Source organism: Agelaius tricolor, unplaced genomic scaffold (genome assembly GCF_023055355.1).
Source record: "Agelaius tricolor isolate 1412-34295 unplaced genomic scaffold, bAgeTri1.0.p SCAF_23, whole genome shotgun sequence".
Classification (NCBI taxonomy): domain Eukaryota; kingdom Metazoa; phylum Chordata; class Aves; order Passeriformes; family Icteridae; genus Agelaius; species Agelaius tricolor.
This window is the reverse complement of record NW_027269283.1, coordinates 7,309,576-7,333,378: the sequence shown is the minus strand read 5'-3', so window position 1 is coordinate 7,333,378 and position 23,803 is coordinate 7,309,576. Positions and strand designations below refer to the sequence as shown.

General features: G+C 57.7%; 1 protein-coding gene across 2 annotated transcripts; it reads left to right on the top strand.

The window, feature by feature from the left end:
- The first annotated feature begins 6,749 nt into the window (after nucleotides 1-6,749).
- Nucleotides 6,750-21,949, top strand: RGS19 (regulator of G protein signaling 19). Of its 2 annotated transcripts, none has more exons than XM_071446788.1 (6): nucleotides 6,750-6,905; nucleotides 17,943-18,079; nucleotides 18,216-18,352; nucleotides 19,762-19,836; nucleotides 20,844-21,078; nucleotides 21,618-21,949. In XM_071446788.1, exons 3-6 carry the CDS (start codon nucleotides 18,252-18,254, stop codon nucleotides 21,804-21,806), a joined length of 600 nt encoding a protein of 199 aa, XP_071302889.1. In that variant the 5' UTR covers nucleotides 6,750-6,905; nucleotides 17,943-18,079; nucleotides 18,216-18,251; the 3' UTR covers nucleotides 21,807-21,949. The 2 variants fall into 2 exon arrangements, with proteins under 2 accessions (XP_071302889.1, XP_071302888.1); XM_071446787.1 differs by lacking the exon at nucleotides 6,750-6,905 and adding an exon at nucleotides 14,884-15,423.
- Nucleotides 21,950-23,803: the final 1,854 nt, after the last annotated feature.

Sequence of the window (23,803 nt, the reverse complement as noted above, 5' to 3'; positions counted from 1 at the left end):
TCCAGCAGGAGAAGCAGAGTGGGGGATTGGTACCAGCAGCAGGACAGGGGATGTCTCCCCCAAACACCCTGGGAATTTCAGGTGGTTCAAGTTCAGTTTGGGCTTAGAGCAGCTGCACCCCAGTGTCACCTTATCTGAGGGCTTTAGTGACCTGCAGGAAAGGAATCCTCACACACAAACCTGCCTGGCCTCCCCTCCTCCTCCTCCTCCTCCAGCCTCACAGCAGGGAAAGCCAAGACTGATTGAAGACTGAGCAAAAATAAACCCTTTCCCTTCAGAAACGGTGCTTCCCCCACTGAGCCAGGCTTTGTGAGGCCCGGGGAAGGCTCTCACTTCTGACACTTAATTCTACAGAGAAAACATCTTAAGAGAGCAGGGATGTCAAATAATACCTGGCCTCTGCCCGACATCCACTGCAGAAAGAAGAGGGGAAAGTGAGAAAATATCTATATTCCTGTCATTATTCCCTTGGATTGAAGGAAATTTACTATCATAACTTGGAAACTCATGTATTTTCTCAGGGCACAGCACCCTGCTCTCCTTGACTCATCATCTCACCAGGTCTGAGTGATGTAAGACACCAATATAAATCCTGCAGCTCCACTGTTTGCTCTGGCATTGCAGGCAATGCAAATCAGGCTGAAGTCAAAGCTTTACCCATTTCAGTGTCAATGAAATCAATGAGAAATAGGGATTGTATGGTGCTAAACCAAAAACCACATTCAAACATCATTGCTCTACATGTCAAAGTTGTTCTCAGCTTAGCATAAAAGTGAGAAACCTCAAAATCATGACCAGCTTTTCCTGACAATGACTCCTGGACGTTGCTGTGTTCAAAAGGAAATATCAGGGTGATATTTGTTCACACACTCATAACCATCATTTGCTTTTTCTGCTGTCTTGCAGTCAGCAGGTCATGAACTCTGTGTACCAAATGATTTAGAGATGAGGAAGCAATGGGGAGCTGCTTTTCATGCAAGGAGAATAAAAAGGAGAATGTAGATTCTTCTGGGGGTAGATTGTACAGCTGAGAGTATCTTTATCTTCCCCTTTTGGGCAAAGAATTTTCTTTTCATGATAGACACTTGGCTTCTCAAACCTTCCCCTCAAATACACTCTTCTCATCTCTAAGCATCACTTTTCCCCTGCAGCCAAAGACTGGAGACCTCCCATGGGCTCTCCACACATCCTCAGGATCTGCTCCACCTGCTTGGGAAATGTTATACAGGGACCAGACCAAACCATGCTCATTTTTACAGCTGGAAGATCTCCAAAGTGTCTCTCAATTCCTGTCTGTTCCAATCTGCTGTGAAAATTCCAAAACATCTGTGACTTTTTCAAATGTGGTCCAGCTTTTCCCGCTGTCCATCTTGTAGTCAAGGAAAGGTCACATCTGCCCAGATCTCCCCTGCCTGGCTCAATTTCAGCCAAAAGTAATCAGAGGAGTCCAACCACCTCAGTTTTGTCCTTATTGTCACCAGTTCTCTCTGACATACCTCATAATGAGTGTTCAGCCACCTCCCAAACACTGATGAGAGTTTGAGAGAAGGTCTGTAGGTCACTGAGAGGCTCAGGTGACAACTGTGCCCTCTGCCCCACATCCACTACAGAAAGAAGAGGGGAAAGTGAGAAAATATCCACATTCCTACTGTCATTATTCCCCTGGATTGAGGGAAATTTACTATCACAGGGAATTCAGTGCCCTCCAAGGCCCTATCAGTGCTGGGCACTCCCCAGCAGCAGAGCTGATGGCCTGCAGTGACTCCTTCAAGGGCAGCATCTTTACACCAGCACAGGCAGGCTTTGGGGCCTTTAGCCCCAACCTGGCACACCAGCACTGGCCCTTTTGGCCAAGATTCCTGCTAAGCTCCTTCTGCCTGCCCACCCCCTCCCAGCTTGGCACCAGAAAGCAAACAAAGAGCTCTGGGAGCTGCAGGATCTGCAGAGTCTGGCTTTCAGCAGGCTGGAGTCTCTGGGGGGACAGACCTGGGTGCCTGTGAGGGCACAAACCCTGACTGAAGCTTTTCCCACGGTTTGGGCATCAATCAAATGTCAGCTCCAGTGGATTCTCCAGTGTCTAATCAGGTCTGACAGCATGTGTTGGTTTTTCTCACAGCTGCAGCCCTGGCAGGGTCATTCTTTGCCCGGCTGTTTGTAATGGCAGGGACTCAGTTCTAACCACTCTCAGTTTTTGATAGAACTGGCCAAAGGGTTAAAAAGATATTGAAGAGAATAATTTGGAGGAACGTGAGTGGCCTGATATACAATGTGATTGCATAAGCTCTGTTACATTAGGAAATCAAAATAATCGACCCTTTTCGCTCTAAACAGGATAAAATTTAAAGACTAAATGCTGAGCCTGGTAGTGCAAAATCCTCTTTTAAACTTTGCTCCATGACCTCTAGACACACTCCAGAACTTCAAGTTGCTGCTTTATCGTCAGCAGCAACGTGAAGATTCAGTACAGGAGAGGCAATCTTTGCACTTCAGGTCCCTGTGGAAAAAACGTGGCCCCCACCAGAATGGCTCTTGAGTCAGGCTGCGAGCAGCCCTGGGGAGCCACAGAGATATGCAGGTTTGTAGCACACCTGATAGCCAAGGCAGAGACTGGGACTGGAAACGTGTCTCTGACATTCCACAGGAAGCTTTGAGGCCTTAACAGAGTAAAAAGGCTGTGAAGGCTGCACGGGTACTTCTCACAAGGAATAAATCAGCTGTGATGAGACTGCACAGCTCAGACCAGGTATTCTGCAAACACAGCTCCACCACTGAGATTCACAGGGTGGATTTATGCCCTGGAGCAGGGCTGGTCCCCAGAGCAGCTCTGCTTCCTGCACCCTCACGTGCCAGCTCAGTGCACACACAGGAGCATCACCTCAGCGTGTCCCCAGCTGCCCCCAGCACAGGAGCTGCACGTTCAGGGACAGGGTGAATGTGACCTTTACAGTCTCAGCTCTGACAAGCACTTCCTGCAGGGTGACAGCACAGAGCTGCTCCTCCTCTGCCTCTCACATGGGCTGTAGAAGATCAAGGACTGTTGCTTCCTCAGAGCCCAGTGCCAGGAGCATCTCTTTTGGTCATTCCAGTCTGAACATGCTCTGCTGCTTGGAAAGCTTTAAAAAGCCCAGGTAACTGGTGGAGGAAAGCAAAACCTCTCTGAAGCCTTCATCCATCCAGCTTCATCACCTGCCAGCCTCTCAAGGGACACACAAGCTGAAAACACCCTGGAAGGGATCAGCCCATTCTGCTGCTGCAGCCAGGCTGATCCTGCAGAGCACTTTGGACATGGCATTGAGCAACTGTTGAAGGATTTCTCCAGCAAATTGTGCTTTGCAGACCCACTGGGAACCTTGCTGTATCTCAGTCCTGACACAGGCTGGCTCATCTCAGATATTCATCAAAGGAGACTTCCTGCTCCTGAGCATCCTGCCTGGAGTTACTGGAGTTCTCCTTGAAGAGGAGCAGCAGCTCTGCAGGTGCTGCTGTTGTGCTGTACTCACAGCTCCCTGCAGCCTATGGCAGAGCTCACCTCTGCTCACCCAGCACCTTCCTACAATCACAGAATCAGAACGAAACAGAATTGTTTGGGTTGGAAAAGCCCCCTAAGATCATCAAGTCCAACCACTACACCATAGCTGCCAAGCCCAGTACTAAACCATGTCACCAAGTGCCACATCCACAGGGCTTTTAAATCCCCTCATGGATGGTGGCTCCACCACTGCTGGACAACCTTTTCTGTGAAGAAATTTTCCCTTATATCCAACCTAAACCTCCCATGGTGCAACTTGAGGCTGTTTCCTCTTGTCCTGTTGCTTGTCCCCTGGGAGAAGAGATCAATCCCCAGCTGGCTACAATCTCCTTTCAGGCAGATGTGGAGAATGAGAAGGTCCTTCCTGAGCCTCCTTCTCTCCAGACTGAGGTCCCTCAGCTCCCTCAACAGCTCCTTGTGTTCCAGGCCCTTCCCCAGCTCCATTCCCTTCTGTGGACACCTCCAGCCCTTCAATGTCACCTTTTCAACCAAACACCGGTTTTGAGGTGTTACCTCAGCAGTTCCCAGCACAGGGAGGGCAGTTGCTGTCCTGATCCTGCTGGCCAGGTCTGAGCCTACTTAGCAACAAAAGAATTAGCAGAAAATCAGGGGAAACACGGATGGAGTGCCCAGCTCTTGCTGTCAGGACTTCCTTCCGATGTGTCCGTCGGGTACCCGAGGAACCGGCAGCAGCTCCGGGGGATGGTGCGCGGCTGCCCCGCGCTCCTGGGGCGCTGCAGTGGGTGCGCTCCCCGCTCCCCGCTCCGCACAGGCTCCTGCTCCCGGCGACCGCGGGGGTAGGGAGCAGCCAGAGCCCCGCCGAGCCGCCGGGAACCCCCGCTCCACCGAGCTACGGAGACCCCCGAGCCTCCGGGGATGCCCGAACCGCCGGGACCTGCCGGGCTCCAGGAGCCTCCGGGGATGCCCGAACCGCCGGGACCTGCCGGGTTCCCGGAGCCTCCGGGGATGCCCGAACCGCCGGGACCTGCCGGGCTCCCGGAGCCTCCGGGGATGCCCGAACCGCCGGGACCTGCCGGGCTCCCCGAACCTCCGGGGATGCCCGAACCGCCGGGACCTGCCGGGCTCCCGGGCCCCCGAGCCGGCGCTCCCGGCGGAGTCGGGCGGCACCTGCGGGCAGGTCCCGCTACTGCAGCGGCGGCCGCGGGAACGGCACGGCCGGGACGGCTCCGGTGCGGGAACGGCCCCGGGCACCGGCACGGAGAGCTCCGGGCAGCGCCGGTGCCCCCGGGTGCCACGGTTCAGCACCGACACGGCTCGACCGAGGATGCCGCTCTGTCCGCCGGTGCCTCTGGGTGCGGCAGGATGCTGCCAGTCCTTCCCCGGGAGCTCTCCAGGCTGGCACGGGGGCAGAGCAGCTTTCCAGCCCCCAGCAGTGTTCCTGGCTGTCGATGGCAGCGTTTCCGATTGATGGAAAAGCTGCGAGGCCGAGCTGCTGCACCCTGGGCAGCCAGGAGTGCGAGTCTGGCTGTTCACTGCCAGCCCCATGGAGCAGGGGGTTTGGAAGCTCCAAGCATTTCCTCACAATCCACACTTTTTAAAGAAAAGTCATGATTTCTCATCATCATCTGAAGGGACAGACTGGATGGAGAATCATAAAAAATCACAAGCCCAAATCATAGAATCCTGGAATGGCATGGATTGGAAGAGACCTCAAAGCTCATCTCATTCCAGCCTCCTGCCATGGGCAGGGACACCTTCCAGTAGAGCAGGTTGCTCCAAGCCCAGTCCAACTTGGCCTTGAATAATTCCAGGGATGGGGGGAAATATTCATGGAAATCTCTAAAAATCTCAAACACACACTACAAAGCAGTTCCTGAAGATGTGGGAGCCTTTCTGGGCATTTGTGAGCTTCCAGTTAAATGAATTGCTAAAGAAAATCGTGAGGGCTGGTGGCCCGGTCACACAGCAGGAGGGAGCAGCCTGGCAGTCACAACTCCACCCTGGAGCTGCTCTGAAGATTTGCACAAGTTGCAGGCAGAGGAAGGACCCTGCTTTGTCTGCAGAGGTCCTGGGGCAGGTCCCCCCTGGGTGAGAGCTGTGGAGATCCCACTGTCGTGAGGATGGGTGAAAAGAGGAAAATCCAAAGTGCTGGACAGGGCAGGCTGAAAATGTGGGAGGCACTTTGAGTCTGTCTAATCCCCCAGTGCAGAGGCAGAGGAATCAGCTCAGAGATGCTGCTCACATGGGTGGGGGTCAGGGTGGAGTTTTCACTGCAGGAGTCACATTTGGGGCCTATTTTAAACACGTCCCCTACGTCGCAGAGCGCACGTCTCGAGGATTGAAATAGATGGCGGTTTGATCATTGTCTCTCCCAGGGAAATGGTTTTTAATGAGGTTTTAAATAATAAAGTGGGATAATTTCCCTGGCTGGCAAGATCATGAAATTTTTATGCCTCCTTTCTCTCCCAAAGTTTTATCACCCTTTATTTTTAGTGATGTATAATCCCCACTTTTGAGAAAAGAAACGAATTTAAAAAAAAAAAAAGCAGAGAAACCACTGACACAGGGAAAGCCACTCCTGGGCAGGGAGCCTTAGGTGGGAAACAGTCTGGGGGAAGCTTCACAGACAGCCCTTCCTCATCCCCTGGGGATGGGAGAACACCCCAGAGGGGCTGAGGGGATCCCCAGTGTTGGTGCAGGGTGCCAGTACTGGGTGCATGATGCTGGTGCTGGGTGTCAGTTTGGGGTGCAGGGTGTGAGTACCGGGAGCCAGTGCTGGGTGCACAATGCTGATGCAGGGTACAGTACTGGCTGCATGGTTCTGGTACTGGGAGCCAGTGCTGGGTGTGTGATGCTGATACAAGGTACAGTACTGGCTGCATGGTTCTGGTACTGGGAGCCGGTGCTGGGTGTGATGCTGGTGCTGGGTGCCAATAGTGGGTGCATGGTGCTGGTACTGTACCAAGAGCTGGTACTGGTTATCAATAGTGGGAGCACAGTGCTTGTCCTGTGTGCCAATATTTAACACTGGGTGCTGGTGCAGGGTGCTGGTACTGGGTACCAGCGCTGGTACTATATGCAGGGTGCTGGTACTGGGTGCCAGTGCTGGTACTGGGTGCCAGTGCTGGTTCTGTGATGCTGGTGCCGGGCACAGCCGTGGGTGCCTGGTGCTGGGGGCAGGGGCCGGGGCCGTGGGTGGGTGTCGGTGTGTGTGTGCGTGTGTGTGTGCCGTGAGGAAGTGCCAGGGCTGCAATCGCTTTCGGAAGTGGCCGGCGGGGCCGGGCCGGAGCCTGCGCAGTGCCGCCGCCGCCGCTCGGCTCCCGCTGCCGCTCCCTCTCCCTCCGGTGCCCAGCCCGGCGGCAGCGCAGCGGCGGCGGCCGGGGGCGGCGGCGGCGGCGGCGCGGATGCCCGGCCCGTGAGTACCCCGCGCCCCGGCCGGGGGCTGCCGCGGCTGGGGGGGACGCGCTGCCCTCGCCCCCTCCCTCGCCCGCTGCCCAGCCCAGCCCCGCTCCCCCGGCGGACCCCGCTTTGCCCACCCGCTCTCCCTCCCCCAGCCCCTCCGCACGCTCCCCCTGCATGGACCCCTGCCCCGAGCATCCTCCCTCCCGCACCGCTCCCCCCACACGCGCCGAGCCCCGCGGAGGATGGAGAGCCCTGCCCGTGCCTCTCTGTCTGTCCGTGCGTCCGTGTGTCCGGCTGCCGCCTGTCACCGGCCCCGTGTGCGAGCGCTGGGGCGGGGGGATGCTCCGTGGGGACCGGGCGGCGGGGCGGGGGGACCCCGAGCACCGAGCAGGGAGGGGGAACTCCCCGCCGCATCCCCCCAGGGGAGGGCAGGGCTCCTGCCAGGAGGAGGAGGAGGAGGAGGAGGATGGAGAGGGGGAAGGAGGGGGGCACCCTCCAGCCGCAGGGCCGGCTGCGCCGGGCTTTGCCCAGCCCGGGGCGGGGGCTGCAGGGAGGATCCCCCCCGGAGGCCTCCCCGGCTCTCCTGCACCCACAGGTGGGTGCCGGGGCGGTGCCGGAGCATCCCCGCAGCGGCTCGGCCGGGCAGAGCTCCCTGCCCGTGCAGCTCCCCGGGCACCGTGCGGAGGGTGCCGAGCCTCGCCCGGGCGAGGGGCAGCGCTGAGCCGGGCTCGGGCAGCGCCGGGGCTCGGGGAGGTTGCCTGAGGTCAGGGCAGCCTCGGGCTGCGGTGCCCGCGGGGTTCTCCAGCAGCGGCACGGCCAAGGGCCGGCTGAGGGACCTGCCTCGGGGGTGTCGAGGACGCGGCTGTCCCCAGAAGGGATGTGACATGCGACTGTCACCCAACGCGAGCCCGTCACGTGCGCGGCGTCGCGGGATGCCGCCGCTTGGCGCTGGGACTCGGTGGCCAAGGGATGGAGAGGGACAGCGCGGCCACCGCGCCCTGTGCGGGTCACCGCGCATCCCCCGGCACCCAGAGGCTCCCCGGCAAGCTCCCTCTCCCCGCTGCTTCCATGAGGCTGCTCTGGCGCGGATCCATGGCCTTATTAAAGAAACTAAACAAAACGTGTGAAGCGAGTGGGAGGGATTCCCCTGCTGCGAGGGGAGTTCATTCCCCTCTGGGTGCGTCTCCATCCCCGTCAGTGGAGATGCTCATCCCGTGTCACGCTGGGTGAGCGGAGCTGTGGCGTTTGCTGGCCTGGTGCACGGCGTTTTCTTTGGGAAAACGGGTCACCCCAGTGGGCACATACCTCAGAGTATCTCCCAAGGGAGAGCGCCACATCAGACTTCCCTACAAGGATTTTAGCTGCTCCGCGTCAGCCCTTCCCCACAAATGACTCAAGCCACTGATCAAAATACAGTCATGTTCTTCAGCAATTAAACAACCTCCACCTCACAGGATTGTAGTGGAGAAGCAGGAGTTTAGTGACACGAATATATCTCAGTCAGGGTGCAGGCACCAGGTTTGATATTATTATTTAAGAAAAGAAGGAACTGAAGGCAGATAAATAATTCAAATGAAACCCGGAAAGGGTAAGGGAGAAAAATACCTTGGCAGGGTTGTTGGTTCTGAGTCTGCCCAAGGTGCTGGAGCAGCCCATCTCAGCCATCTCCTGAAGTGCATCCTCTCCCATCTCGGCTGAGCTTTGGTTCTGGTCTTTGCTTTTAGGCTGGACCTGGGTTTCAGCTGGGCTGATGTGAAGTGAGTGGGTGAGCTCAGTGCTCAGAGCTCTTCCCTGTGAGCAACAGGTCAGGAGTAGCAAAGCAGCCACTGTGTCACTCCTCAGCCTCTGCAGAGCATGAGCTTGAGCTGCTGAGGCTTTTCCTTTTTTTTTTTTTCCCCAGATTTTTATCCTCTGGATAAAAATAATTTTGGAAAGCTCATGAGGAGGTAAGAGCCACTCTGCCTTTCCCCCACAGCTCCTCCTGCTCCTCAGATCAGTTCATGCACCAACCCCTGGCCATGCCTGAGCGTCCCAAAAACGAACAGGCAGGGCACAGCAAGGCCAGCAGGCACCCTCACTGCCATGCCACACTCTCAGGGCTCAGCAATGGGCTCTTGCCTGGAATAACAGCAGGTTCTGAGTGATCTGGTGCCCACGGCCTTCACCCGAGACTTCCTATTGCTCAGTTCCTTATTCATCTGCACATCCCTCTCTGCAGCTCCATTACAGAAGCTCTTCAGAGAGGGGGGGATCTAAATCCAGCTGGTTTTGTACATTATTTCATAGTTGTCACTTATTCTGGGAGAAGAAAAGATCCTGGACCTTATCAGTGATCTTTTACATCCCCCTGTGTGTTACAACCTGGGTTTCACCTGTGGGGAGGACAGGAGAGGGAAGTGTCTGACATCTTCCGTGGTGTGAGAGGAGAAGGAGCTGAACTCGCAGGGACTCCAAACACCCTGTCACAGAGGGGAAGCAGCTCTGTGGTGCCATCACTGCCCCAGCTCTGGCAGCTCAGGGAATGGGCATCCAGCCCCAGCATCTCCCTATTCACTGCCCAGCCTGCACCAGCACCACTCGAGCCTCCTCCAGCTCATTCCCATCACTGCTGGGCTCAGCCTGCCCTTTTCCATTCCCAGTTGCCACTCCATGGGTTGCCCCATGCAGCACAGGGAGGGTGACCTGCAGAAAATCCTGAATCCTCACTGCCCTGACCATCCAATGGGTATGATGGTAACTCCAGTAACACCACTGGCCAGCTCTCCCCTCTGCTCCCACGGGTTTCAGGACTTCCAGAACTTCTCACAGGGATCAAACATCTTAAATCCAGCTGTGCATGCTCTGCAGGAGCTGTTGGCTGTGCTGGTTCACAAGCCCTGGGGTGAGTTCCCTCTGCAGCTGCCCAGCCTTCCTCAGGACCTGGGGACACAGGAGCTGGTGGCTTTGGGGTAAAGCTTGTGAAGGCAGAATCCTGGCTCCATCCAGATCCTGAGCACCGTGTAAAACAAGGCAGCAACCCCAGAGTTTTGATCAACCTTTCACCCTTCTGCGAAAGTGCTCCCTGGGAGCATGGAGAATTATTTTATTTCTGTTATTTTTGGCTGGAAGTCCACTGGGTTCCTTCTTCAGAGTGGACCAGTAACAGAAACCTCCTGCCTGTGATTTTCCTCCTCCCCAGACACTGTGCAGGGCATGGAGGGTGATGCCTCAGCCCATCCCATCATATTTTCTGGATCCATAGGACCTCAGTCATTCTGGGTGAGTGCACCAGGAGAGGCAGGGAGTGCTCTGCCACTCACCCATCCTGCAAAACCTCCTGCCCTTGGCCATTTCATGAGAGCAAAATTTAACCAGCAGAAGGGTGGAGCAGCAATGAAAACAACAACAAAGTTCTTTGGGGTTCAGCTTCACCATTCATCTTAGACATGGAAAAAAGGGGATTTCCTGACAGCAGGAAAATGTGTGGTCGAGTTTTCGAGCAAGCCGCCCTTCCAGTTCTCCGAGCGCTTGGAACCAGCCTCGGTTGACCTTTTGAGGGCTCTCTGCTCCAGCTGTGGAAACACGCTGGGCTTGGGGGCCCAGGTTTGCCACACTCCACTCTCACTTGTCAGCACTTGCCCACTCTGGAGGCAGAAATGCTGTGAAGCCTCCAGGGGAGCAGCGGGGTGGGCACGGCAGAGCGGGGCTCGCGGCATTCCTGTGCACGGCTGTGGCTCCATGCAGGGGACAGGCTCTGGCTGCATTGGCACTGGAAGCACTGCTGGTTCAGCCTAAAGGGGGTCAGCAAAAGGGTTTGGGGCAAGGGTTTGGGTTTTCCAGCTGCTCCCCCTCCTGCTGGTTTAACCCAAGCAGGGCTGTAGCTTCCTCGACAGAAGGCGAATGCCCAAGCAGCGCTCCAGGGCAAAGGGCAGGAGAAGAACAAACAGGTACATATTGGTATTAGTGGGCAGAAAGCTTCAAGGTAGACTGGAAAAAAACCAACAAAACCAAGGGAAGATGCTGCCTGAGAGCCTGGTGTGGGTTTCACCAGGAGGAGAGAGCTGGCAAAGCAGATTTGGGGGTGCAGAAATGTATTGCGGTGACAGCAGCTTGTGTGCTGTGATGGGACCCGCACCCTGCAGCATCCTGGGGCTCAGCAAAGGGCATCACCATGGCCTGTCAAATCAGGGTCTCACTGAGATGCCCTGCAAGGCCCACTCCCACCATCTGAGCCTAGAATGCCTGCAATGGGCACTCACCGTGGCCAGGGTCCTGCACCCCAGCTGTGCCTGCCCTGTCTGGCAGCAGGGGGATGCAGCAGCTGCACTGCCAGACAGTGTCCCAGGGCATGGGGCCACACAGGGTGACAGTGCTTCCTTCCTCCCCACACTGCCAGCTCCTCCCTGGGGTGATGGAGCTGAACCCAGCCATCAATCTTCCCCTTAGGTTGGGGTTTAAACCACCAGGGCAGCTGGATTCAGAGGACAACAATTGCTCACCCTGATCCCTTCTGGTGGCTGGGGCAGGGCAGAGCCTCCCTGCTGCCCTGGCACCATGACCACACCACAGGGGTCACCGGTGACCCTTGGGATTCTCCAGAACTTGGGCAGAGCATTGGGTCACCAGATCCCCTTTTCCATGGGTGTTTGTCTGCAGGATGAGTCCTGGGGGGCTCATTCCTCAGTCCCTCTGTTTTAATGCAGGACTGAAGTCTGATGTGGGAGGAAGTTTTGCTGGTACAAGTGACAGCCCAGCTCTGAAAGCTGTAGTCCAGGCACCTGATGCTGGGGACATGTCCCAGCCCTGGTACATATCCCCACCAGCACAAAGTGACATCTGCCTGAAGCCAGGCCTCCAAAGGCATCTGTCAGGGCTGGCAGTGTGCAGGCAGCAGCACTCACAGCTGAATAAACCATGCTGGGCAAATGCCCCTGGGTGCAGCATTTGGGGTGTGTTCCCAGCTGTCCCCAGCTGCTGGTGTGGCCCTGGCCTGGCTGGTCCCACTGCTGGTTGAGCCAGGCTCTGCCCTGCCCTGACCACATCAATGCCATGTGGGGCCATGCTTTGGGCAGGAAGTGTGGCTGGAGAGCAGGGCCAGACCTGTCCTCAGCATGGTCACACTCACCTCCTGCCTGTGCCAGCACAGGCTCCCAAACCTCCTCCTGCACCTCCTGGTGCCTCCCATGCAGGGCTCTGCATGCAGCCACTGGGGTTTGGGCTCATGCTGGGGCTGGAGGAAGAATCATCCCTCAGGTGTGTTGGGAGCTCTCAGAGCTGTGCTAAGCCAGCCCTTTGATCCAGCATTGCCCTGTGATGCAGTGTTCTTCCTTTTCATCCCAGTCCTGCCTTGGTTCTCTGTCTGGTTCCTCATTTCCTTGAAGGATGCCACTCTTCATCCCTCAAATTGCCACTGTCCTGTGGTCCCTGGCAGCTTGCTGTGAACAAGGAGCACCTCACCACCTGCCCAGCTCAGCTCTTCCCCTGGTCATGCCAGTGCCTTATCCCCCTCCCTTTCCTCTGATCTTCCCTCCCATCAACCCACAGGCTCCTCCATCCCTTTGGCCCCTGCTGAGTATTGATCATTGATCTGTCTCCTCCTCTCCCATGGATCATTACTGAGGTCAGAACAGGCCCCTGCCCTAACACCACAACACCTCTGGTAGTAGAAACATAATTGTCAGGGCTTGCCTTACTAAATCCCCCAGCTGACTGGCATGGGGCTATTTTTATGCTATAAACAATTGACTCTGTTTCAGTGTTTCAGGGTCAGGGGGTGGGTGCTGGCAATGCTGTGCCTGTCCTGCTGTCCAGCAGCTGTGGTGCCAGGACAGAGCCCTGGGCCTGTTCTCTTCCCAGCAGGTGCTGGATGGGTTCATGTGGTCCTTTTGGGAGGGCTTGTGGTGGGATTCAGCTTGGAGGATGCTCAAGCAGAAATACACTGGGAGCACAGGAGATAGCTGCTCTGGAGAAGGACCCTGGCATTGTCCTCATCCTGGCAGGAGAGGGGCTGTCAGCTCTTGTGGTGTCAAGGACTGGGGAGGTGTTCAGACACACTGAAGCATCTCACAGTTCCCATCAGCAGGATTTGCCTTTCCAGCCTCTGGGAATGGCAGAGAAATCACTGCAGGGCAGAGGATGTCCCCAGAGGTACCCACTGGCCACCGCTGCCTCAGCCACGTGTGCGGGCACATCTGTGGCGTTATCAGTGCCCTGGGCTCCTTATCAGTGCCCTGGGCTCGCAGGGCAGCGAGGACACAGCAGGGTGCAGCCACATGGGCACAACCACGCCTTCATCCCAGCAGAGCCCACCCAGCCCCTGCCAGGCATCGCTGGCACCTCTGTGCTGGTAGGATTGGGCTCTGCCCAGCCCCATCCCGCAGAGCCAGGGGGCTCAATCCCTCAACCTCTTTAATCTTTTTCTGAAAGATTGCTAAGGGGTGGGGTGGGGGGATTGAAAACCGAGCCTAAAAATAACTCCTAAAACTTCCTGTGCTGCTGGCAGGTGGCTGGGACAGGCTGCGGGGGCGGGAGGCAGCTGCGGGGCTCGGCGGCCGTGCCTCGGCTGTGCCGTGGGGTAACCCTGGCAGAGGGGTCCCGGGGGGTGCCAGCCCCCTGCCACCCACCCCAGCTGCCTGCTGGGCTGCCTCGCCTCTGGTTGCACTCCGTGGCTGGTTCCAGCCAAATTTGGCAGAGATTAGAGGTGCTGGGACCTCCTGGGAGAATGCCAGGGAGGGGGTGGGGAAGCTGCAAGGCTGTGCTGAGCCCTTATTAGACACTGGAGAATCCAGCAGCACGCCAGGGCTGCCAAGCTCTCCTTGTGCTGATCCAGCAGGGCTGGTCTAGCAGGTGATGGGTGTTTGCTGCTCCTCCAAGGCATGGAGAGGGCTCAGATCCGGTGCTGCTCCTGGCTGAGGCATCACTGGGCTATGACAGGGGCTTGGACAGGGATGGTGTCTCCGTGGCCACTGGGGGTTTGTTCATTGTCCCCACCCAAGTGATCCTTGTGGGGTTCTTGATGAGCAGCAAAGCTGCTATCCTGGTTTTGACCCATAAAATACGAAGGGAAGGTCCTTCCTGGGGTGGAGAGTGACAAGAAGTGGCCAGAGAATAAAAATACTCTCGGTGCCTGTGAGCTGGGGTGCCAGAGGCCGTGGGAGCATGGCTGCATCCTGACAGTGCCAGCTCTCTCCCTGCCTTGTAGCAGCAAAGGGAATCCTGGAGAACCATCTGGGGAACAAATGAGGCTCAGGTTCCCAGAGAAGCAGCGCCCGGCTGAGCCCCTGGAGCGCCCGGGGGTGACGGCAGAGGAAGGAGCTGCCCAGGCCGGTGGTGGCTTTTGGGCGACAGGAGGGTTCCATCCGGATGCAGGGGCTGGGGGCAGCAGCAGCACAGCCGCGGGGGGTTTTGTGTGCCGGGTGTGCGGGCTCGGGAGGAGGGGAGGTGATACCGCGTGTCCGGGGAAGGCGGCGCTGGGATGAGCCGGTAAGAGGCACATGGCGCTGCCCCAGGGGAGCGGCGGTGGCTGCCAGCATCCCTCCTCCCTCCTTCTCCCTTTCTGCCCTTCTTCACCCGCGGTGAGACCGTGCCACTGAGGGGCAGTGACCACAGCCAGCAGAGACCACAAGCGGTGTTGGTCGCTTGTGGGCTGGAGCCTCCTCTGCCCACAGCAGTGCCGAGGGTGAATTTAATCAAGAAAACGGAGGTTGGCGGCTGTCTCTCTCTCTCTCTCTCTCTCTTCTGTTTCTATTTTTCCTGAAGAGGAAAAAAAATCAAACAACTTTGTTTGTGAGTCACTCTTGGCCGAGGGAGCAGGGCTGCGCTCCGTGCATCAGGCTGGCACATCCCACCTCGCACGGACGATGCTGCCGGGAGGCACCGCCGGCGGCTCTGACTCAGCCCACCCTCCGCACAGCCCCTTCCCGCACTGCCCACCTCGCTGCTGCTGTCTGTGCCCTGTGGGCAGTGCTGGAAGCCCGGGCACATCGGAAGCACAGCGTGGCAGAAAGCGCTGTCGCTTTGAAGTGGCCTCGGCTGGTCACCGAGGACCTCGGTGCAGCCTGGGGACACATCCTGCCCTGTCACCCTCGGCACAGCCGCTTCCTCGGCCGCGGGGTGGTTCCAGCACCAGCGTGCCCGGGCTGTTTCCAAGGAGCTGCCATCAGTGCCAGTCCTGGCTGGGGAGCCCCATCTTGGTAGCCCTCGTGCTTGCATGGATCCAGCCCTCCTGGGAGGCAGGAGGCTGACCTGGCTCAGCCCCTGGTGGGACCCACTGTGCCCCTCCATGGGGCAGCTGGCCCCGTGATGGAGCAGCAAGGAGCGCGTCTGGGCCGGGCTGGGGCTTTCCCAAAAAAGGCCTGAGCTCTTCGGTTGAGTTTGCCACTTCCCTTACCACTCCCTTTCCTGTGAGAGGATGTGTTCTGCCGCTTTCCTTTTCTCTTTCTCTCTTCTTTTCTCCCCCACCTCCCTGCCTGCAGAGCCGGCGGTCCTGGCGATGCCGCGCACCCCCTGAGCCAGCCGGGGTCACCCTGGCTGGTGCCATGGCCAGGCTGCAGGTATGGACACAGCACAAGAGCTGCTCCCACATCCCCCAAGTCCTCCCAGCACCCACAGCTGGGTGGGCACGTTGAGGACAGCACAGGTTGTGCTGGGAATGCCCCTGCACTGAGGTGGGTGCTGATTTGTGCCCCATGCTGCAGAACTGGGGGAGGCTGCTCTGCCCAGGGTGAGCAGGGCACAAGGAGCTTCATATGCAGGTGTATGGGATAGGGCCAATGTCTCAGCAAGGCCTGCTAGAAGGGAAGGAGGTTCCCTTTTGAAAGTGATTTTGGGGAGAGCTCATCTTGTCTGGTTGCTTGAAGGGTCCCCACTCCATTTGGCAAGAGAACAGCGCCAGACATCATGGGGACATCACAGGCGTGTGATGCCACCTGGCACAGCTCAGGGACACCCGGCACACGGGGACTCCCGGACTCACAGCGGGATTGGGGAGCTCAGGGAGGGTGGCTTCTGGGGTGTCTCTTCTCTCTGTGGGGAAATGTCCCCTTCTTGTCATCCTTCCTCTTTCTGCAGCCTCGAGCACACGCCCTCGCCTTCCCTCCAGCACTTCCCTCTCCGCCAGCCCCGTGGGGAGGCCTGGCACTGGGGCAGCTGGTGACAGCCCCATGGCACCCAGTGCCCGCCAGCTGGGGAGGTGGGGGTGGCAGGGGCATTAAAGGGGGCTGGGAAATCATGTCTGCAAATTCAGATGATGGCAGTGCCCTTTGGTGTCCATCAGAGTGTGCTGGCATTGCCTTTTGGTGCCAATCCAGATGTGCTGAGCTTGGCTTTTGGTGCTAACCGAGATGTGCTGGCATTGCCTTTTGGTGCCAATCCAGATGTGCTGGCATTGCCTTTTGGTGCCAACGAGGATCACACAGCAGCACCTCTCGCTGCCATCAATCAGACAGTGTTCCCTGTGGTCCCTGTGCAGGCCCACAGCTCCTTTCTCCCTGCTCCCCATGGCACAGCACACTCCTCCAGAATGGCCCTGGGTGTGTCCCACAGCACCCAGGGTGGGCAGTGACCTGATCCTGCTCCTGGCTGGGTGCTGAGCACACCCCTGGCATGGGAAGGGGGTGCTCCTGCCAGGGGATGCTGCTCCCTCCTGCTGCTTCTCCAGGGTGTGTTGGCTCAGCCACTCACAGGTCAGCTCTGGCCAACGAGCAAAGTGAAGTACCTGGATGTCCCCACAGAGCAAAGCCACATGCTGTCCCCACATCCCAGTCCCTCAGCCACCCCCAGTCCAATCATTCCATAGGCAGGGCTGTGGCAGAGCCAGGCTGAGCTGGGTGCTCCCAGTCCTCAGGTTTTTGTCCTGCTCAGCCCATTCCCACAGCCTGGACCCCAGCTCCTGCTGGTGCCGCAGCCCCTGGCAGTGCTGGGTGCCATGGGATGGGCAGTGGGATGTGGGTGGGCAGTGGGAAGAAGGGTGCTGGGAGTGGAAGATGGTTGGGCCAGGGGAGGCAGAGGAAAGGGGGAAAGTGGGGGATTAAGTGGACCCGAAGGCAGCGTGGTGTGAGAGGGAGCAGAGCTGCTGCTGAACCGGGTGACAAGGTCACAGCCACCCTGCCAGCGCTTGGGGCTATAAATAGGGACAATTGGGAGTGAAACACAGACTCTCTCCTTTTTCGTTCCTGTGGGAGGGTTGGTGAGGGCCCAGGAAAGCACTGCTGGGTGATGGCTGTGCTGGGCACAGGGGGGCTCCACCCCAGGGCTCATGGAGGGCTCTGGGGACAGCTGTGTCCCCAGCTGCATCCCACAGCCTTGCTCTGTGCCCTTGCTGAGTGGCAGCAAGACTCAGACGAGGGGCCTGGGGCTGCTCAAGGTAGGGATGCTGAGGCTGAGATCTCTGGGGGCTCTCCCAACCTGCTGCCTCTGCTCCCATTCCTTCCTTCTGGCAGGGGAAGGACCAGGATTGCTGCTCATCACCCTTGGCAAGGCACAGGGAGGTAGAGCCAGCAGCCAACATAACCAGTGCCCATGCTGAGCCCAGCATCTCTCCTTCTCAGGAGCATCCCTGCTCCAGGCTGAGCCAGTGGTGCAGGCAGGGACAGGCAGGTGGCCTGCAACCAGGTTTGGTTTAGCACTAGGAGCTGTGAAAACTCACCACCACCACCCTGTTTCCTTCCACTCACGTGATGCTGTGGAGCAGATCTGACTTCCCCATGCCATGCCTGAAGACACCAGGGATTTCAGCCACTCTTCCTCGTGGCACAGGGCGTGGCCAGGGGTGTGCAGGGCCAGCACTGAGCCCCTCACCCTGCCAAGCCCCACTGCTGCCTGCAGTGACCCCCACAGCACCCCCAAAGTGTGGGATGGGATCCCAGGCAAAGCAGGGGGCTGACAGAGCATGTCCCAATGCATTTCCTCTTCTACTTTCCTTCTCACTTCCTTTTCTTGCACTTTCTGCCTGCTGCCGTGCCCTCGCTTGCCACCTGCCCAGGGCTTTCCCCAGCACAGAGCTGCCCCCAGAGCCGCTCCAGGCCGGGGCTTCTGTGCAGTAACGAGGTGCCACTCCTGTCCCTCCCCACAGGCTCCATCCAGGCGGCGGCAGGGACAGTAGCCAGGGGGTCTCGGAGCTCACCCGCGGGCTGGGAGGAGCCGAGAGTGGCAGAACAGCCCCTGAAACACGACCCAACGCCGTCCGCCGTGTATGAGGCTGGGACACAGGTGAGGCCGGGCTGGCAGGCAGGAGCCAAAACCAAATTACAGCAAGTCACTGCACAGGGGCTGCTCCTCCATTGCTGTGTGCTTGCACAGGTGGGGGTTGATCACTGGCAGCTCCCTGACCCTCTGCACCTTTCAGTGCGCAGGACCCGCGGCCACAGAGTCACAACTTCCGATGTCCCGGCATGAGACCTCTCCGACCACGGTGCAACCTGCCAGCAACCACCGCCCCAACGCCTGCTGCTTCTGCTGGTGCTGCTGCTGCAGCTGCTCCTGGTACGTCCCACTGCCCCTGCCCTGGCTCCTGCAGGCTCCCCCACTGAGCGTCACCCACCCACCTCGTCAGGGGCAGGTGATAAAGAGTCCTGGGCGCACTGTGATTCCTGTTCATGAGACAAATCTCTTAGAATACATACAGGGACTCCCCAGTGCTGCCCTGATGGTCTCCAGGGAAGGATGGCCCCGTCCATATGAGCCCTCTGGGAAGCTCTGCTTTGGAGCAGCGGGCACAGAGTCCAGCCCTGCCCTCTCAACACTGCCCAGAGCCAAGGATGGAAGCAGCTGCTTGCCTCCATCTGCATCTCCTGTCCTTACTGAGGATCTCCAGCTCCTTATTCTCTGGATAGCCCAGAATTTGGAGAGCCCATCTGCTCTTCCTCCTCAGCATCTGCTCATTCAGAGATTGCTGATGACTCCAGCTTTGCAGCAGCTTTGGTCTTTACAGCCACCAAGAGCAGCGAGCTTGGAGGAGTAAAAAACGCTGGAGCTGAGCCCCGTGCGTCTCCCTCCTAGACACTGTCCTAGGCTTGGTGGCATTCCCTGTGTCTGTCCTTCATTTCTGCAAGAGCCTGCAAGCAGAGAGGGAGCAGAAATCCCAGAGATGGGACAGCTATCCCTCCTGTATCCCGTTCCTGGAGCAAGCGGGGCTGGTTGCAGAGTGGGGCTCAGGCCTGGCAGGCAGTGAGCCCTGGGGGTGGCACAGGCAGGGACATGCCCAGAGCTTTGCCCACCCAGCTGCCCACGCTGGGGCAGAGGTTTGCACAGCCAGTCCTGTGTGAGCAGCGAGGACAGTGTCGCAAGCAGGAAGGGCTGCGGTCAGTGCTGGGCACCGAAATTCACGGGCCCAGGGGAAGTTGGCTGATGGCTGCTCTCCACTTGTGCCACCAGCACCCCCGGGGACAAGGGGACACAGGGAACACCACATCCCCAAGCCCCAGCGCCTCTATCCCACTATCTGCCTCCAGGCTGGACCCATGCTGGCACATCACCAATAAACACTTGTTTATTTCTTGGTGATTGTTCGTGACACAACAGCTCGCAATTGTTGTGAACACATCAGCTTCGCCTTGGGCTGGTCCAGCACTGACCTCTGCCGGCTGTTGTGGCCACTCCAGCTCAGCTCAGTCCTGGCACATGGCCCTGGCACATGGCCCTGGCACACAGCCCGAGTGGTGGAGCAGGACCAGAGCCACAGCAGCCCCCGAGCACAGGGACAGCACAGGGACACGCTCACATGGTGACAGCAAAACTGCATGAGGGAGCCAGGGTGCCACCAGGCAGTGGGTGAGAGGAAGGCATGGCTGGAGGGTGCTGGTGCCCACAGAGGAGATTCAGTGGTCAGGAGTCAAGGTGGGGTCTGCACGTGTCCCCCAATGCCCCTGACTACCTTTCTGTCTCCCCGTTAGGAACGAGGACCGAGAGCGAGCATGGAGGGCATCCCGGGAGACCAAACTGGAGAGCATCCCAAACTGTGAAGCGTGGTAAGTGCAGGGCCAGTGCAGTGGGCTGGGGTCAACCACAGCATGGCACAGTATGGCACTGTCCCCTCTGCCACCCTCCATGGCAGCCAGGACTGTGTTCTGCCCTTGGGGTACACACCAGGGCTCAGGGGTTCCTGGTGATGTGTCCAGCTCATCCCCAGTTCTCACCAAGAAACAGGGAATCTGGAGCCACAGGCTGAATCCTACTGTGATTCTGCCCTCAGGCCCATTGCGAAGGGAAACTGAGGCATAGAAGAACCTCAGCAGATTTTGGACCTCATTCTGCCATTTAGACCCACTGCCAAGAGCATCTTGCAGCCACAGGGAGAGGAGGGGACAGTCCATTCCCAGGGGGCTTCAGCACTGAAGTGGAAGCAGCAGCAGTGTCCACATCCACTCAGGGAGGAGCAGGATGGGCCAGCAACCCACTCCAGGAATGCTTGGCACCAAGCTCCCATTCCCTGAGTGACAAATGTGACACACCCAGCTCTGGGGGCTCATGTGCAGTGCCTGGAACAGCTGGGTCAGGGTTAGATGTGCTAATTAGCCATGGATAATGAGTGTACCTGGCCTGCTTGAGCAGGTGCTGAGCATTTGCTGGGAAACAGCCTCCCTCCCTCCCTCCCCACCCCCTTGTCTCCCTCCCCAGCTGAGAGGGGTGATGGACCCATGTCAGTCTCTTGGCTCAGAGCTGCCTCTCCACGAACAGGCTTTTCCTCCTGTTGATATTTGTGCAGAGCCAGCACCAAAATGCATCCCAGTTTGGGAAATCCAGCCCAAAGCAAGGCCATGCTCCAGTCTGGCTGAGCAGAGTCAGGATAGACCCCAGGAGTGACCTCTGGAAGCTCCACACCACCGGAGCCTGAGCAGGAACATCTCCTCACGAGCATGGGGGATGCGGTCAGGCTCAGTTCCTCTGGGGTGGGACCAGGGATGAGCATGAGGGACACAGTGGGATGTCTGGCTGGCTGTAACACCTTCCCCTTGCCTTGCCATGGACCTGTCAGTGCCAAACCCACGCCAGAGGAGGTGCAGGGCTGGGCACAGTCCTTTGACAAGCTGATGAAGAGCCCGGCGGGGCGCAACGTCTTCCGGGAGTTTTTGCGGACTGAGTACAGCGAGGAGAACATGCTCTTCTGGCTGGCATGTGAGGAGCTCAAAACCGAGTGCAACAAGCACACCATCGACGAGAAGGCCAGGATGATCTACGAGGATTACATCTCCATCCTCTCTCCCAAGGAGGTAGGAGTCAGAGCCTTTGAGGGGAGGGCTCAGGCTAAAATGGGGAGGGCTCAGTTCCAGCTGCTGCCAGAGCCCTGTGACAGTTTGGGGATGAGTTTGGCAGGGTGACGGCGGTGGCAAGGGGATACCCAGCCCCCCAAAACCCCCGGGACGCTGCTGGCAGTGGGACCGCGGGCCGGGTTGTGCTGCGGGGCCGAGACCTCACGAGGGCACCAGCGGGCCGGGAAAATGCTGCATCCCGACTTCCAGCATCCCTGGAGTGGGGTACCCAGGGCGGGACCACCCCAAACCACCTCCCTGTGCCCCGCTGGGCAACACAGAGGGGACCCAGGGAAATCCCCACACCTCCCTGCAACCCTCCCCAACCACCAGGGCTCCAGTGCCAGTATCTTCTGGGATGGAGCACGCTGTGGTCGCCCCACATCTGGTGCTGCTGCATTGTTACCCAGTTTCCCTTGAGAGGGGTGCGGGATGGGTGCTGGGCCGGGTGCTTGTCCTTGGGTGTCCCCCAGCCCCCACTTTCTCTCCGTGCCCCCCAGGTGAGCCTGGACTCGCGGGTGAGGGAGGTCATCAACCGGAAGATGCAGGAGCCGTCCTCGCACACCTTCGACGACGCACAGCTCCAGATCTACACGCTGATGCACAGAGACTCCTATCCCCGCTTCCTGAACTCTGCCATTTACAAATCGCTGCTCCAGACCGTCTCCCACTCCTCCTCGGAGTCCTAAGGGCACCCACTAGCCATGGGGACACCAGTGGGGACGTGGTGGCCAGGGGCGGTCGGTGCCTCGTCCCCTCTACCGCCCTCCTTGCCAGACCTCACCAAGTTTTTAGCTTTTTACCTATGAACTGTCACCCCGGTGTCTGGGCCACGCTCCACGACTGTCCCCAGGACACAGCCTGGGCCAGTTCATACTACTGATTCTCTGCCCTGTCCCCAGTGCTGGCCAGAGGAGCTGGGGGAGCACAGGATGGCACCCAGGGCCTGGCTCTCCCCACACCCTGTTTGGAAGAGATCACTTTATCCCATCCTCACCACACCTGGGGACATGGCACGTCCCCATTTGCCACCTGAGTCCCAGTTGGGAACTGGGTTGGGGTTTTTTTGAGGTGGGAGGGAGGTCACCTGTTGTTGGTTTGGGTTTGTTTTTTAATTTTAAATGCTCTTTTGGTTGGCCTTTACTGGGGGACTTGAGGTGCGGGAGGGGGGCTGATGAGCATCTCTGTACATAAAAAAACTTGTCAGGTTTACCTGGTTCCAGCTGTTTGAGGTGACCCAAAGGGCAGGGGGTGGTGCTAGAGGCTGTTTGTATTCCTGGTGGGGCAGAGGGCAGAGCTCTGAGGTGCCATAAGGGACCATGGGCATGTGCTGGGGGGTGGGCAGGAGATGTCTTACAGCTCCCCGTGACACATCAGCACTGCTCCAGCCCCAGGACACCACACACTGTCACCCCAAACCCAGAGCGTCCTCCATCCTTGGTTCATGGACCTCAGAGAGGGGGAGAACACCTGCAGAACCCACAGGATGCCTGCATGAGAGCTCCCAGCTGGCCCAGGCCTGCTGTGCCAGCAGGGAGAAGCCCAGGGGTCTGCCCTGGTCCCTCACTGAGCAGGGGCCTGGGCTCCATGCAGGATGGGAAGTGTCTCAGGGAGGATACAGAATTCCCATGTTTTTGCACAGCACAAGGAATGATTTACTGAAGGCTCAGTATTCAGGATTAAAACATGTCTGTCCCTGCCCTTCACACTGAAACAAAGCCAACACAGGGGTTTTGCTGCCAGTCTTTGCTTCTCCTGATCCACTACAGCAGTTTCTTATTTATCCATCCCTTCCCCTCCTCTCTTCAGCCCTTCCAAAAGAAAAAAAATGCTTTTTATTGAACATATTTTTTAAACAAACCAATTCTTTCAGCTTTTTTTTGTTTTGTTTTTGTTTCCTTCCTTCCTCATGGCATGACTGTGTGGAAATTCATGTCAGTAAATTTAGTTTTCTTTGCCAAGCTGGAAATACAGTTCAAGAAAATGTATTTTTGAGAGAGACCAGCAATGGTTTATTAGGAATGTTGGTATTGTTATTATTGGCAGGTTTTTCCCCAGTCTGCAACCTTACAGCATCCCCACCCTGCACAGGGGAAGTTTTAGTTCTGGGTTCATTCTGTGAGTAAAGGAAATACTCTCAAATGTGGCCCCAGCCTGAGGGTTGGAGGTTGAACATCCCTGAAGCTGTTCAAGAGCATGGCTGGGGGTCAGAACATCTCCACACACCACAGAACTCTCAGCACAGGGAAGACCCCACTGCCACAAGATAATTGAGTTTTTCTCTTGCTCCCACTCCCTTTTAAACACCTTACAAGCAAATCTTTACTTCTGAAGTAAACACCTCTTTATCCAATGTGCTTCCCCTCCCTGGCTCTCCTGAGAAATGGAACTGTAAAATGACATGGTAGTTTTCCCAAACTCCTGCTCGGGACTCTTGGTACCTAATTCAGGATTGTCAGAAGGCTGTACACAAGCTCAGCTCCGCTCCTCACAGGAACACAAGAAGAAAGGCAAGAGGCACTGGTAAAGAGCTGGCTCCCTTTCCCAGCACATGAGCCAGTGCTGTGGTCAGCGTGGGTTTTAGATCCTGAAGCTTTTTCAGCATCACTGCGAGGACACTGCTCCCTCCCAAGCCTGGCTTGAATAATCCCATTCACCACAAGACTCGTGAGGCTTAAAGGAGTTG